The sequence below is a fragment of the Pyrus communis genome, chromosome 9, assembly GCF_041283825.1.
Source record: "Pyrus communis isolate YQ-2024b chromosome 9, ASM4128382v1, whole genome shotgun sequence".
Classification (NCBI taxonomy): domain Eukaryota; kingdom Viridiplantae; phylum Streptophyta; class Magnoliopsida; order Rosales; family Rosaceae; genus Pyrus; species Pyrus communis.
Window position 1 is genome coordinate 20,259,829 of NC_142573.1, and position 14,748 is coordinate 20,274,576.

The 14,748-nt window shown below is 41.3% G+C and overlaps 1 protein-coding gene across 1 annotated transcript in view; it reads left to right on the forward strand.

Annotated features, from left to right (window-relative positions):
• The window catches only part of LOC148694380 (uncharacterized), an 87,755-nt gene extending 73,488 nt beyond the window's left edge, over nucleotides 1-14,267 (forward strand). The window contains exons 4-5 of the mRNA XM_088700693.1: nucleotides 11,174-13,576; nucleotides 14,262-14,267. Of these exons, the coding sequence (XP_088556819.1) occupies nucleotides 11,174-13,576; nucleotides 14,262-14,267 (2,409 nt within the window). The remainder of the gene's footprint in view (nucleotides 1-11,173; nucleotides 13,577-14,261) is intronic.
• The last annotated feature ends 481 nt before the right edge of the window (nucleotides 14,268-14,748 follow it).

Below are 14,748 nucleotides of genomic sequence, written 5' to 3' on the forward strand. Positions count from 1 at the left end.
CCATTCTCTTTAATGGACAAAGCCAAAGATTGGTTGTATGAATTAGCTCCCGGAACTGTCACATCATGGGAGAGTATGAAGAGGGCATTTCTGGAGAAGTTTTTCCCAACTTCTCAAATCATCCTTCTACGTAAAAGGATAAGTGGAATTCAGCAAGAAGAAGGTGAGTCTTTTCCTACATATTATGAACGTTTTAAATCACTTGTTGCTTCTTGTCCACAACATCAGATGGAGAAGTTACTTCTACAATACTTCTACGAGGGGCTCCTACCAATTGAACGTCAAATGCTCGATGCCTCAGCGGGGGAGCATTGGTGGACAAGACACCCATGGCTGCCAAGGTCTTAATTGCTAATCGAGCGTTGAACGCTCAACAATACGAAGGAGTAGGCCAAAGAGGACCCCCACGGCAGCAAGTTCATGAGGTAAGTTCCACACCCGACATTCATTCACAATTAGCTAATCTTACTTCCATTGTGTCTCAGATGGCCGAAGGAATGAGGATGCAAGGACCAATTGTATGCGGAGTGTGTTCTATCCAAGGACATGCTTCTGAGAAGTGCCCACAACTAATCGAAAATGGTGGATGGGAAAGCGCAAATGCAATTGGATTTCAAGGCCAAAACCAACCAAGGAACGATCCATATTCTAACACATATAATCCAGGTTGGAGAGACCACCCAAACTTCAAGTGGAGGGAGCCCCAACAACCACCACAACAAGGAGGCTTTAGACAACCACCCCCGGGGTTCTTCACTAAGCCATACACACCCCCACATGCTCCACAACAATCTGCCCCAAATGCTTCAGGTACATCCCTAGAAAATGATACACTTCTTAAGTTACTAACTAATTTGTCTCAGGGGCAAGAGAATCAAGCCAAAGCCATGCAAAATCAAGACAAGAGGGTGGATCAATTGGAGAAACAAATTGGGCAGATTGCTGATTTTGTAGGGAAATTTCGTGACCAAGGCCAACTTCCTAGTTCTACCATTCCAAACCCAAAGGGAGGCTTCGAAAGTGCAAAGGCCATACTCTTGAGAAGTGGAAAAGAAGTTGGGGCAGGTCCTACACCATCACCATCAAGTCCCAACGAGGATGAAAAACTGAGAATTGAAGAGGAGGAATCAAGCCAACCCACGGCAAAGGTGGAAACACCTTTGCCGCAAGCTTTTAGTGACCCCAAAATGTCCAATTTGTCCAAAAAGGGTAAGAATGTGTCAAATTCGGTTCCTACTAATGTTTTTCCTTCGAATGTGCCTTTTCCTAGTAGGTTCATGCAAACAAAGAAAGAAGAAGCCGAGAAGGACATCCTTGAGACATTTCGGAAAGTTCAAGTTAACATACCCCTTTTGGATGCAATCAAGCAAGTCCCAAGGTACGCCAAGTTTTTAAAGGAGCTTTGCACTACTAGGAAGAGGATGTCGACCAAAGAGGTGGTAAAGGTAGGTGAAAATGTCTCCGCCATCTTGCAACGCAAACTACCCCCCAAATGCAAAGATCCGGGTAGTTTTACCATTCCTTGTGTCATAGGTAACACTCGTTTTGAATCTGCCATGCTAGAGCAAGGTGCTTCTATAAATGTCATGCCATATTCAATTTATGCATCTATGAACCTAGGAGTATTGAAAAATGATGGTGTGATCATACAATTGGCCAATAGATCTAATGCCTATCCAAAGAGAGTTTTGGAAGATGTGTTAGTGCAGGTCAATCATTTAATCTTTCCGGCGGACTTCTATGTGCTCGAGATGGATGAATCTGACCATGCCCCATCGTTGGCAATCCTCCTTGGACGACCATTCATGAAGACGGCTCAAACGAAGATTGATGTGTTTAATGGAACTTTGTCCATGGAATTTGATGGGGAAGTTGTTAATTTTAATCTCTCTGATTCTATTAAGTATCCTAGTGAGGATCATTCATGTTTCTCCATTGATATAGTTGACTCTTTGGCGCAGGGATACCTTGAAGAGTTGAACGCCGATGCACTCGAAAATGTCATTACACGAAGCATGGAACTCAAAACCAAGGGAGGGGGACTATTGCTAGCCCACGGCACACACACTCCATTGCATGCCGTGCCTCCTAGTGAGGAATGCATTGAGTTGGTTGCTGCCCTTGAGTCATTGCCTAAGCACGATGGAAAGTTTTCTAACTTTGAGTCAATTCCCATTTCGACTAACAAGTTGCTTCCATCCATAATTCAGGCACCTATCCTTGATCTCAAACCACTACCTAGCCATTTGACGTACATTTTCTTGGGGGAAAAGGAGACCTTACCTGCCATTATTTCTTCATCACTCACGGCACAAGAAGAAGAGAAACTAGTGCGTGTTTTGAAGGAGTACAAATCTGCCCTAGGTTGGACCTTGGCCGATATCAAAGGTATTAGTCCCACAACATGTATGCATCACATATTTCTTGAGGAGGGGGCCAAACCAACTAGAGAGGCTCAACGCCGTCTCAACCCTCCGATGATGGAAGTGGTGAAGAAGGAGATAATCAAACTCCTTGATTGTGGAGTGATCTACCCCATCTCCGATAGCCGATGGGTTTCACCTATCCAATGTGTTCCCAAGAAATCTGGAGTGACGGTTGTGGAGAATGCAAAGAATGAGCTTGTGCCCACCTGAATCCAAACCGGTTGGCGTGTATGCATTGATTATAGGAAGATAAACGCCACCACAAGGAAGGACCACTTCCCATTGCCGTTCCTAGATCAAATGCTTGAGAGGTTAGCGGGTCATTCATTTTATTGTATTCTTGATGGATATTCTGGTTATAATCAAATTGTTATTGCCACGGATGATCAAGAAAATACCACTTTTACTTGTCCCTTTGGAACGTTTGCATATCGATGCATGCCATTCGGTTTGTGCAATGCTCCTGCCACGTTTCAAAGGTGTATAAAGTGTTGTTATTCAATTCCCGTCTTCGGTTATTCCCCGGTAAGTTACGTTCTAAGTGGGTTGGTCCATTTGTTATCACTAATGTTTTTGTGCATGGTGCAGTCCAAATACAAAGTTTGAAAACTGGACAAGAATTCAAGGTGAATGGCCATAGGTTGAAACCCTACTATGAGAACTTTGTTGAGCATGTTGTGGAGGAGATCCCATTGCATGCCGTGGGTTCCAATGGGGAATGAGCATACCATCGTCCGGCTGCAAGACGTTAAAGCAAGCGCTTCGTGGGAGGCAACCCATGCAATCACCAAGGAAAGGATGGCATTTACACTCCATAACCAGATTTGCGTCCCTAGCCTCTTCTCTTTGTTATTTACATTCTGCCATGCTTAGTGTGTTTAGTTGCTGTTTGTGTGTTTACTTTTGTTTGGTGTGATTTTAGGCTTGAAACATTGAGCACAATGTTTGATTTAAGTGTTGGGGGGGGGGGGTAACTGATGCGGATTATATAAGCACACAAATTAAAACCCTCTTTTGACAATTGTAGTATATAAATAAGTAGGGATCGTTCTAGACCGGGGATTAGGAGGGATTGTTAATCACTTGGATTTGACTCAAATACGTAAAAACAAGTTTAAAACATTATACTAGACTCAAAGAATGCAAAACTAAACTTTAAAACACCAAAACAAACCAAAAGACTCAAAACAGCACCCAAAACACTCAAAACTACCTTAAAAACACAATCTGGGCAGTTTTGAACACTAGACACAACTTTGGACGAAAATTGGTTTTAACTTGACCTAAGACACTTAAAAACACAAACTAAAGTGATTTCTAACTACTATGACTCAACAAAGTAAAGGGGGATTGGTTTTGGACGAATTTAAAAACAAAACAAACTTTTTAAATTAGAAAAGATTGTAAAAACGAATTTGATGGAATTGAATGGATGGGAAACTAGCTAAGGGGTTCATCTCCACACATGTTATACTTGCAAATAAAACGATTTCCAATTGCTTTTCAATCACCCATGAATTCTCAACGCCCCAGATTAACCGTGAATTGCACTAATTAACCCTCAGATTTTCCTAACGTTATTGAATTAGATGATTGCATACGACAACCCAAAGCATTCCCCACAAGTTCCCTACATGAATTGCATAATAGAGAGACAAGCAAGAATCATTAAGTGCTTTGAAAACCATAAGCATTGACGAAGCACTCGTTACTATGAATTGCATGAAACTTATGCCAAGAATTTACTTAACGCAATTGAGATCATCAACTTTTACTACTTGTGAATATAATTCCATAACGATTAGGTGAAATTTCCTTATATCCTAGCATCCAATTTATGCATGATAATTAAGCGTGCACTCTCAACCAACACACACAAATCAATGTAATTCACATAGATAAGTAAATTGAATTCACAACTTATGAAACGCAATTAGAAGTAATCAAATCATATCGCAAGCATAAACATGTATTTCGAATCCCCCCTAGCCAAGGGGGGGTTTAGTTCCTCATACGCACAAAACAAAGAGAATTGAAATTAAACATTGAAATCAAAGGAAAAGAAACACCTAGAAATTCCAGCGACGCGACTCGAATTGCATGAACTTCCGAGCTTCCTTCTCCTCCTCCTTGGTGCGGCAAAGGTCTAGGGACAGGTTTAGGGCCTTAGGTGTATGGATGCATGGTCATGGAGGGATGTAGTAGTGTTTAGGGGAAGGGGATGGTGCGGCAAAGCTTAAAACTAAGGAGAAAGGTGTTTGGTGGCTGCGGCAAGGGTGTGGAGAGGGTTGGACGGATTTCTGGAATGAATGAATGTGTATGAGAGGTGGTATATGATCTAGGGGTTAATATGAGTATATATAGGCACTTAAAACCCTAGGGTAATCAGATATGGACTTGAATAACCCAAATCCACAAGGAAATAGGCCTAGAAATCAGAAATAAAAAGGGATAATGCTTCCTAGGTGCGGCAGGTAAGGAGATGAGGTGATAAGGCTTCTAGAATGCCTTGCAAGGCAAGGGAAAGCAGCTTTCTAGAAGGGATAGGTGCGGCACTAAAGGATCGGGCAGATTAGGGCTTCTAGAAACCCTCTAATGCAAGGAAAACTCACGGCAAGGATGGATAAGGTTTCTAGAACAAGGATAAGGTATCCTAAATGGATAAAGTGCCCTAAATGGATAAGGACTCCTCATTGCACTTGGAAACTTTGCCTATTAGGATTAGGAAACCTTGTCTTTGTCATTCCTTCTTCATCTTGGACTTCTTTTCCTTCTTGGACTTGGAAAACTTCTTTGTTGCTTCACTTGAGACCATTTGGATTTTGACTTTCCTTCATCAAGTAGGAAACCTTATTTGAGTAGGAATCTTCATTCTTCTAGGAATCCATCTTCAACTAGGAATCCCTCGTTGATTAGGAATCCTTCTTCAATTAAGAATCCTTTGTTGACTAGGATTTCATCTTTTAATTAGGCGCTTTCCTACTTCGACTAGGAAACATTGTTCAAGTAGGAAACATCATCTTCAAATCTTCAATTTCGTCCATCATCTTGGCTCCAAGCATATGATGTCCATTCCAAGCTCTAATTTGCTCCAAAAGGCTCCAAAATGCATCCTTTTGCATACTTTGCCCTTAAAACCTGAAAACACATAGAACTAGCTTAAAAGACTACTTTACTAAGGAAAAACACTATAAATGCACAAAAACAAGCTAAACTAAGGTGCGTAAATATGCTCCTATCAAATTCCCCCACACTTAGCTTTTGCTAGTCCTCGAGCAAAACAAAACGAAAACAAACAAACAAAACGACACTAAACAAGTAAAACACAACCTAAACCTTCCAACAATCGTCTCAGGGATTTCCAATGCACATGACATGTTAAAAATCATCATTCCCACAGATTTTAGCCATCTTTACGCTTAAGCATTTACTTAATCATGGTCACTACTCATTAGTTCACACATAACCAATTAAAACATGATTTTGAATGTAGTAACATGCCTTAGAGAATTTCCTCAATTCCTTACTAGATATGCACTCTATTTTCACTCAGATATTCTAACTACACACCCTACACTTAGTTATATGTGAGAAGATTGATGTAAATATAAAAACGAATGCTCACATATATGTATAACAAATAACGCAATTTCCGGAGTTAATAACATGTTTAGATATGATCTCATGAATGGAACGCTACTACTTAGATGCGAGAACCAGTGACACCATATGCTCAAACCAAATTCAAACTCCACAAATTGAAACACACAACACTCAAGATTAAAGTCAAGGGTTGTAACGGGGCTTGGGGAGTTGGCTAACAACGAAAGGGTAGGGAAAACAAACGTTCTTTAAAGCAATAGTAAGCAACATAATGAAATTGAACTTAGAATTCCCCTTAGAATGCCGAAATCAACTTTTAAACTCAAAGGGAAGGTTCAAGCAATCAATTAGGGCCTAATCCAATGTTTTGGACCCTTCCTTTAACAAACAACACTTGAGAACACTTTTTCAAATATTTTCAACTCCTTTTTCATTCTTTTCACAACTTTTCTTTTTTTCTTCTTATTTTCCACGAAATTTTTTTCTCTTTTTTTTTTTTTTTTTTTCCTTTTCTTTGCCGTGCCTCATTCAAGACTTTGGCACACCCATATATCAAGAATCCTTCCCCCACTCTTGTTTTCTGCAATGCAATGATCAAAAGGAATTCATCTTGAGTTATGCTTTTACTATGCTTCAAGAACAAAGGTATGGGTGGTCCTACTCTGGGCTAGGTGAGGATAATTGTGGGTTAACAAAGAAAGTAGGCTACACAAGGCTCAACGGGGTTAAATCCTACAAAACAAATGAAATAGGGAAATATGGCAATTTGGCTATGGTGGTCACTACACAACTTCATGTTGAATATGTGTTATGCAAATCAATAACATGCTTTGAATGAATTGGGCATGAGTTCTAGTGTTTGGAACTAAATGATGAAACGCCTTCTAAGTAGCAACCAAGCAAAAAATAATGAGATCATGCAACGACTTTTAGAAAACAACAATGCACAGATTATTAACTGTCCAAATAAACGTTTAGGCTCAAGTCTCACAAGGTTGTAGCGTTAGTTTGAGTTCCTTCCTTCAAGCATGTTACAAAAACTGATTTTTTTCTTTTATGATTGCATGTGAATTCATAAGTTATAACCACAACCAAGCATGAACCAAAGAGTAAATCAAACTTTCATCCATGTTTACAACTCTCTTTAATAGTCATGCAATTACAAACCTAATCCTCATCATTGTATTGGAAGGTACCCTAAGACACAAAAACAACTCTTTTTGGGTTTTTTGAAACAATTTTTCAAATTTTTATGGGATTTTCGAATTTTTAAGTCAAAACACACTAAAACAGTTTAAAAACACTTAAAAACAGCAAGAAACAACATTAGAAGTTATGGTGGATAAAACCCTACGAATTTGCATCAAAACAATTTGGTTACCCCCGCACACTTAAATCAAACATTGTCCTCAATGTTTCAAGCATAGACTCACACAAATAACAAACAAACAAACAAAACAACATCTAACAACCTAACATGGCAGAAACAAAATCAACAACAAAGAGAAGAGTTTAGGAACGCAAATCTGGAATTGGAGTGCTTTCTCGGTCTTCCTTTGTTGAATGCATGGGTTGCCTCCCAAGTAGCGCTTGCTTTAACGTCGTACAGCCGGACGAATACCTCATTCACTCCTTACTAGGGCCCACGGCTTCCAAGGGTATGTCATCCACGACATGCTCCACAAAGGTGTCATAATAGGGCTTCACACAATGCCCGTTCACCTTGAATTCGTGTCCCGTTTTCAAGCTTTGGATTTGGACTGCACCATGAACAAAAACATTAGTAATAACAAATGGTCCAATCCACTTAGAACGTAACTTACCGGGAAACAAACGTAAACGGGAATTGAACAATAGCATTTTCTGCCCAATTGAGAATGATTTCCCACGGATCATGTTGTCATCTATCGACTAATTGTATGATCACACCATCGTTTTTCAACGCTCCTAGGTTCATAGATGCATAAATTGAATATGGCATGACATTTATAGATGCACCTAGGTCTAACATGGCAGATTCAAACCTAGAATTAACAATAACACACGGAATTGTAAAATTACCCGGATCTTTGCATTTTGGGGGCAGCTTGCGTTGTAAGATGGCTGAGACGTTTTCACCTACTTTGACCACCTCCTTGGTCGAAATCCTCCTCCTATTGGTGCAAAGTTCCTTCAAGAACTTGGCGTACCTCGGGACTTGCTTGATTGCATCCAAAAGGGGGATATTGACTTGAAATTTCCGAAACGTCTCAAAAATGTCCTTTTCCGCTTCTTCTTTCTTTGTTTTCTGAAACCTACTAGGAAAAGGAACATTCGCAGGAAAATCATTAGTAGGAACCGAACTTGACACGTTTTTACCTTTATTGGGTGAATTGGACGACTTGGGATCACTTGGAACTTGTGGCACATTTGGTTCCACCTTGGCCGTGAGTGGCCTTTGCTCCTCCTCTTCAATTCTCAACTCGTCCTCCTCGTTGGAACGTGATTTGGATGGTTTGAGGTCAGATCCGACTTGCTTTCCACTTCGCAAATGCATAGCTTTTGCAGATTCGAATCCACTTTTCGGATTGACCACTGTTGAGCTAGGCAACCTTCCTTGCTCACGAAATTGCCCCATGAACTCGGCAATTTGTCCCACTTGCTTCTCCAAGTTGTCCACCCTCTTGTCTTGGATTTGCCTCTCTTTGTTTTGAGTTTGGACTTCCTGCGTCAAAGTAGTAAGTAATTGAAAAATCTTATCATTATCACTTGAATTACCTACATTGCTTTGGGCAGGTTGTGCTTGGGCTTGTGGTGGTGCCAACGGCTTTTGATAGAAACCCGGGGGTTGTTGCCTAAATCCGCTTTGTTGTTGACCTTGTTGGGGGTCTCGCCATTTGAAATTCGGATGATCACGCCAACTGGGATTGTAAGTATTAGAAAACGGATCACCACGTGTTTGGTATTGGTTGCCATATCCCACGGCATTGAGTGTCTCCCACCCTCCATTGTCGATCAATTGTGGGCACTTGTCCGTAGGGTGTCCTTGCACGGAACATACGCCACAAGAAGCTACGGTTTTGACTTTTGGACCTTCCACCACCTGAGAAAGCAACGTAGTAAGGTTAGCCATTTGATTTTGAAGTTCGGTTATGACACTTACCTCATTGACTTGATGTTGCCGTGGCATGCTCCTTTGTCCAACACCTTCGTATTGTTGAGCGTTCAACGCTCGATTAGCAATCAACATCTTTGCAGCCGTAGGGGTCTTGTCCACCAATGCTCCTCCCGCTGAGGCATTTAGCATTTGACGTTCAATAGGTAGAAGTCCCTCGTAAAAGTATTGTAGAAGTAGTTCCTCCTTCATTTGATGTTGTGGACATGAAGCAACAAGAGATTTAAAACGTTCATAATAAGTAGGAAAGGATTCACCTTCATCTTGTTGAATTCCACTTATCCTTTTTCGTAGGAGGATGACTTGAGAAGTTGGGAAAAACTTCTCCAAGTAAGTTCGTTTCATGCTCTCCCATGATGTGACAGTTCCGCGAGCCAATTTGTACAACCAATCTTTCACTTTCTCTTGGAGAGAAAAGGGAAAGGCCTTCATCTTCAAGATGCTCTCATCCACGTTCACCGGAGTCATGCTTGAGCAAACGACTTCAAACTCCTTCAAGTGCTTGTTCGGATCTTCCATGGATAGCCCATGGTACTTCGGAATGTGATGTAACAGGCTTGACTTCAATTCGAACTCGGCAGTCTTGTCTTGAGCCGCCCTTGGGTATTGGATGCACAAGGGTGCGGCATTGGCTAATCCCGAAGCGGAAAGCTCCTTGATTGTTTGGTTGTCCGCTGCCATGTCTTCCACTTCTTCTTCAAATTCAGAAACGGACTCGGAACTTGCACTTGATTCACTAGGTTCCGGGTTCTTCCTCTTACGTCTCAACTCACGCTCAAAATCGTCGTCAAAGTCTAAAATATGTTCGTGAACCGGATTAGAACTCCGAGTCATAAACAAGTACCTAAAACAAGAAACAAAATAACATAAGAATCTGATCTAATAAGAAAACGAAAATAACAATCCAAGGGATTAGAAAAGTTGCTAATCCCCGGCAACGGCGCCAAAATTTGATGTGATAATTATACGCACCCAAATTAAACCCTCTTTTTATCAATTGTAGTGAAGAATGTAAGTAGGGATCGTTCTGGACCGGGGATTAGGAGGGATTGTTAATCACTTGGATTTGACTCAAATACGTAAAAACAAGTTTAAAACATTATACTAGACTCAAAGAATGCAAAACTAAACTTTAAAACACCAAAACAAACCAAAAGACTCAAAACAGCACCCAAAACACTCAAAACTACCTTAAAAACACAATCTGGGCAGTTTTGAACACTAGACACAACTTTGGACGAAAATTGGTTTTAACTTCACCTAAGACACTTAAAAACACAAACTAAAGTGATTTCTAACTACTATGACTCAACAAAGTAAAGGGGGATTGGTTTTGGACGAATTTAAAAACAAAACAAACTTTTTAAATTAGAACAGATTGTAAAAACGAATTTGATGGAATTGAATGGATGGGAAGTGATAGGAGCATATTTAGGCGACTTACTTAGCTTGTTTTCATGCATTTATGTTAGTAACTCATAGTTGTTTTAGTCTTTTAAAGTATTTTCGTGTGTTTTTAGGTTCTAATGGCAAAGGGAGCAATAAAGTGCATTTTGAGGCTATTTGGAGCATTTTTGGGCATGGATTGGATAGCTTAATCATGGAGCAAAGAGGATGGACGAAATTGTACGAATTGGCTCCCGGAACTGTCACATCATGGGAGAGCATGAAACGAGCTTACTTGGAGAAGTTTTTCCCAACTTCTCGAGTCATCCTCCTACGAAAAAGGATAAGTGGAATTCAACAAGATGAAGGTGAATCCTTTCCTACTTATTATGAACGTTTTAAATCTCTTGTTGCTTCATGTCCACAACATCAAATGAAGGAGGAACTACTTCTACAATACTTTTACGAGGGACTTCTACCTATTGAACGTCAAATGCTAGATGCCTCAGCGGGAGGAGCCTTGGTGGACAAGACCCCCACGGCTGCAAAGTCCTTGATTGCTAATCGAGCATTGAACGCTCAACAATACGAAGGCGTTGGACAGAGGAGTACCCCACGGCAACACCAAGTCAATGAGGTAAGTGCCATAACCGAACTTCAAAATCAAATGGCTAACCTTACTACGTTGCTTTCTCAGGTGGTGGAAGGTCCAAAAGTCAAAACCGTAGCTTCTTGTGGCGTATGCTCCATGCAAGAACACCCTACGGACAAGTGCCCACAATTAATCGAGAATGGAGGGTGGGAGACACTCAATGCCGTGGGATATGGCAACCAATACCAATCACGTGGTGATCTGTTCTCTAATACTTACAATCCCGGTTGGCGTGATCATCCGAATTTCAAATGGCGAGACCCCCAACAAGGTCAACAACAAAGCGGATTTAGGCAACAACCCCCGGGTTTCTATCAAAAGCCGTTGGCACCACCACAAGCCCAAGCACAACCTGCCCAAAGCAATGTAGGTAATTCAAGTGATAATGATAAGATTTTTCAATTACTTACGACTTTGACGCAGGAAGTCCAAACTCAAAACAAAGAGAGGCAAATCCAAGACAAGAGGGTGGACAACTTGGAGAAACAAGTGGGACAAATTGCCGAGTTCATGGGGCAATTTCGTGAGCAAGGAAGGTTGCCTAGCTCAACGGTGGTCAATCCGAAAGGTGGATTCGAATCTGCAAAAGCTATGCATTTGCGAAGTGGAAAGCAAGTCGGATCTGACCTCAAACCATCCAAATCACGTTCCAAGGAGGAGGACGAGTTGAGAATTGAAGAGGAGGAGCAAAGGCCACTCACGGCCAAGGTGGAACCAAATATGCCGCAAGTTCCAAGTGATCCCAAGTCGTCCAATTCATCCAATAAAGGTAAAAACGTGTCAAGTTCAGTTCCTACTAATGATTTTCCTACGAATGTTCCTTTTCCTAGTAGGTTTAAGCAAACAAAGAAAGAAGAAGCGGAAAAAGACATTTTGGAGACGTTTCGGAAAGTTCAAGTCAATATCCCCCTTTTGGATGCAATCAAGCAAGTCCCGAGGTACGCCAAGTTCTTGAAGGAACTTTGCACCAATAGGAGGAGGATTTCGACCAAGGAGGTTGTAAAAATGGGTGAAAACGTCTCAGCCATCTTACAACGCAAGCTGCCCCCAAAATGCAAAGATCCGGGTAGTTTTACAATTCCGTGTGTTATTGGTAATTCTAGGTTTGAATCTGCCATGTTAGACCTAGGTGCATCTATAAATGTCATGCCATATTCAATTTATGCATCTTTGAACCTAGGAGCGTTGAAAAACGATGGTGTGATCATACAATTAGCCGATAGATCTAATGCCTATCCAAAGGGAGTTTTGGAAGATGTGTTAGTGCAGGTTAATCATTTGATCTTCCCCGCGGACTTCTACGTACTTGAGATGGATGAATCGGACCATGCCCCGTCATTACCCATTCTCCTTGGAAGGCCATTCATGAAAACTGCTCGGACGAAGATTGACGTCTATAATGGCACGTTGACGATGGAATTTGATGGGGAAGTTATTAATTTTAATCTTTCTAATTCTATGAAGTACCCTAGTGAGAATCATTCATGTTTTGCTATTGATGTAATTGACTCTTTGTCGCAGGACTATTTTGACAAATTGAACAACGATGCACTTGAATTGGTCATTGCACAAGGCATGGACAAGCAAAACATTGAAGCCACAACCATAGGAACCCACGGCATGCATGATCATTCTTTTGCCGTGCCCCCTAATGATGAGGTCATTGAGATGGTGGCTGCCCTCGAGTCATTGCCATCACAATCGGGTAAGTATTCGGACCCTATTTTAAATTCAGTTTCGGCTAATAAAATGCTTCCCTCAGTTGTGCAGCCACCTACACTTGAACTTAAGCCGTTGCCTAGTCATTTGAAGTACGTTTTCTTGGGCGAGGATGACACGTTGCCCGTCATTATTTCATCCTCACTCACGGCACAAGAAGAGAGCAAATTGGTGCGAGTGCTTAGGGAGTACAAAACGGCACTTGGATGGACCTTGGCCGACATCAAGGGAATTAGCCCTACTACATGCATGCATCGCATACTTCTAGAGGAGGGGTCCAAAACATCCCGAGAGGCTCAACGTCGTCTCAACCCTCCGATGATGGAAGTTGTGAAGAAGGAGGTAATCAAGCTTTTGGATTGTGGAGTAATCTATCCAATCTCGGATAGTAAGTGGGTCTCACCCGTGCAATGTGTTCCGAAGAAATCTGGAGTGACTGTGGTTGCAAATGCCGAGAATGAACTTGTTCCTCAACGCATTCAAACCGGTTGGAGGGTGTGCATCGATTATAGGAAGCTAAACGCCACAACAAGGAAGGATCACTTCCCATTGCCGTTCATCGACCAAATGCTTGAGAGGTTAGCCGGTTATGCTTTCTATTGTTTTCTTGATGGTTATTCTGGTTATAATCAAATTGTCATAACACCCGAAGATCAAGAAAAAACCACTTTTACATGCCCCTTTGGTACTTTTGCATATCGTCGCATGCCTTTTGGTTTATGTAATGCACCTGCTACATTCCAACGATGCATGATGAGCATATTTTCTGATTATGTTGAGAAAATCATTGAAGTGTTTATGGATGATTTTAGCGTGTTTGGTGATTCTTTTGATGGTTGCTTGCATAATCTTAGTTTAATCTTAAAACGTTGCGTTGAAACTAACCTTGTTCTTAATTGGGAAAAATGCCATTTCATGGTTAAACAAGGCATAGTTTTAGGTCATATAGTCTTTGAAAACGGTATTGAGGTTGATAAGTCGAAAATAGATCTTGTACGTCACTTACCCTCTCCAACTTCGGTTAGAGAGGTTCGTTCTTTTCTTGGCCATGCAGGATTCTATCGTAGGTTTATCAAGGATTTCTCGAAGGTTGCACAACCTCTTTGCCGTCTGCTACAAAAAGACGTGACGTTTGAATTCACCAAGGAGTGTACGGCATCATTCAACCAACTTAAGGAGTTGTTGACTACGGCACCCATCATTGTTCCACCGGATTGGAGTCTACCTTTCGAGCTCATGTGTGATGCATCCGACTTTGCTTTAGATAAATTTCGATCATATCTAATTGGTACTAAAGTAATTGTTTTCACTGATCATGCAGCTCTGAAGTACTTGCTCACTAAAAAGGAGGCCAAGCCACGGCTAATTCGATGGATGTTGCTACTTCAAGAGTTCAACATAGAGATTCGGGACAAGAAGGGAAGTGAAAACGTGGTGGCTGACCACCTAAACCGAATGGTGCACAATGAAGAGGCCCTACCCATTGCCGAGACATTCCCCGATGAACAATTGTTGTCCATTAAGGTTAGTGCACCTTGGTATGCCGATATTGTTAATTTTTTGGTGTCAAAACGTATTCCAAGTGAGTTCACTAGGCACCAACGTGATAAACTTAGGCATGATGCACGGTTTTATGTGTGGGATGATCCGTACTTATGGAAATTTTGTCCCGATCAGATTATACGTCGTTGTGTGCATGATTCTGAATGTTATTCAATTTTGAGTTTTTGTCATACATATGCATGTGGAGGGCACTTTGGCACACAACGCACGGCCCTCAAAGTGTTACAATGTGGATTTTATTGGCC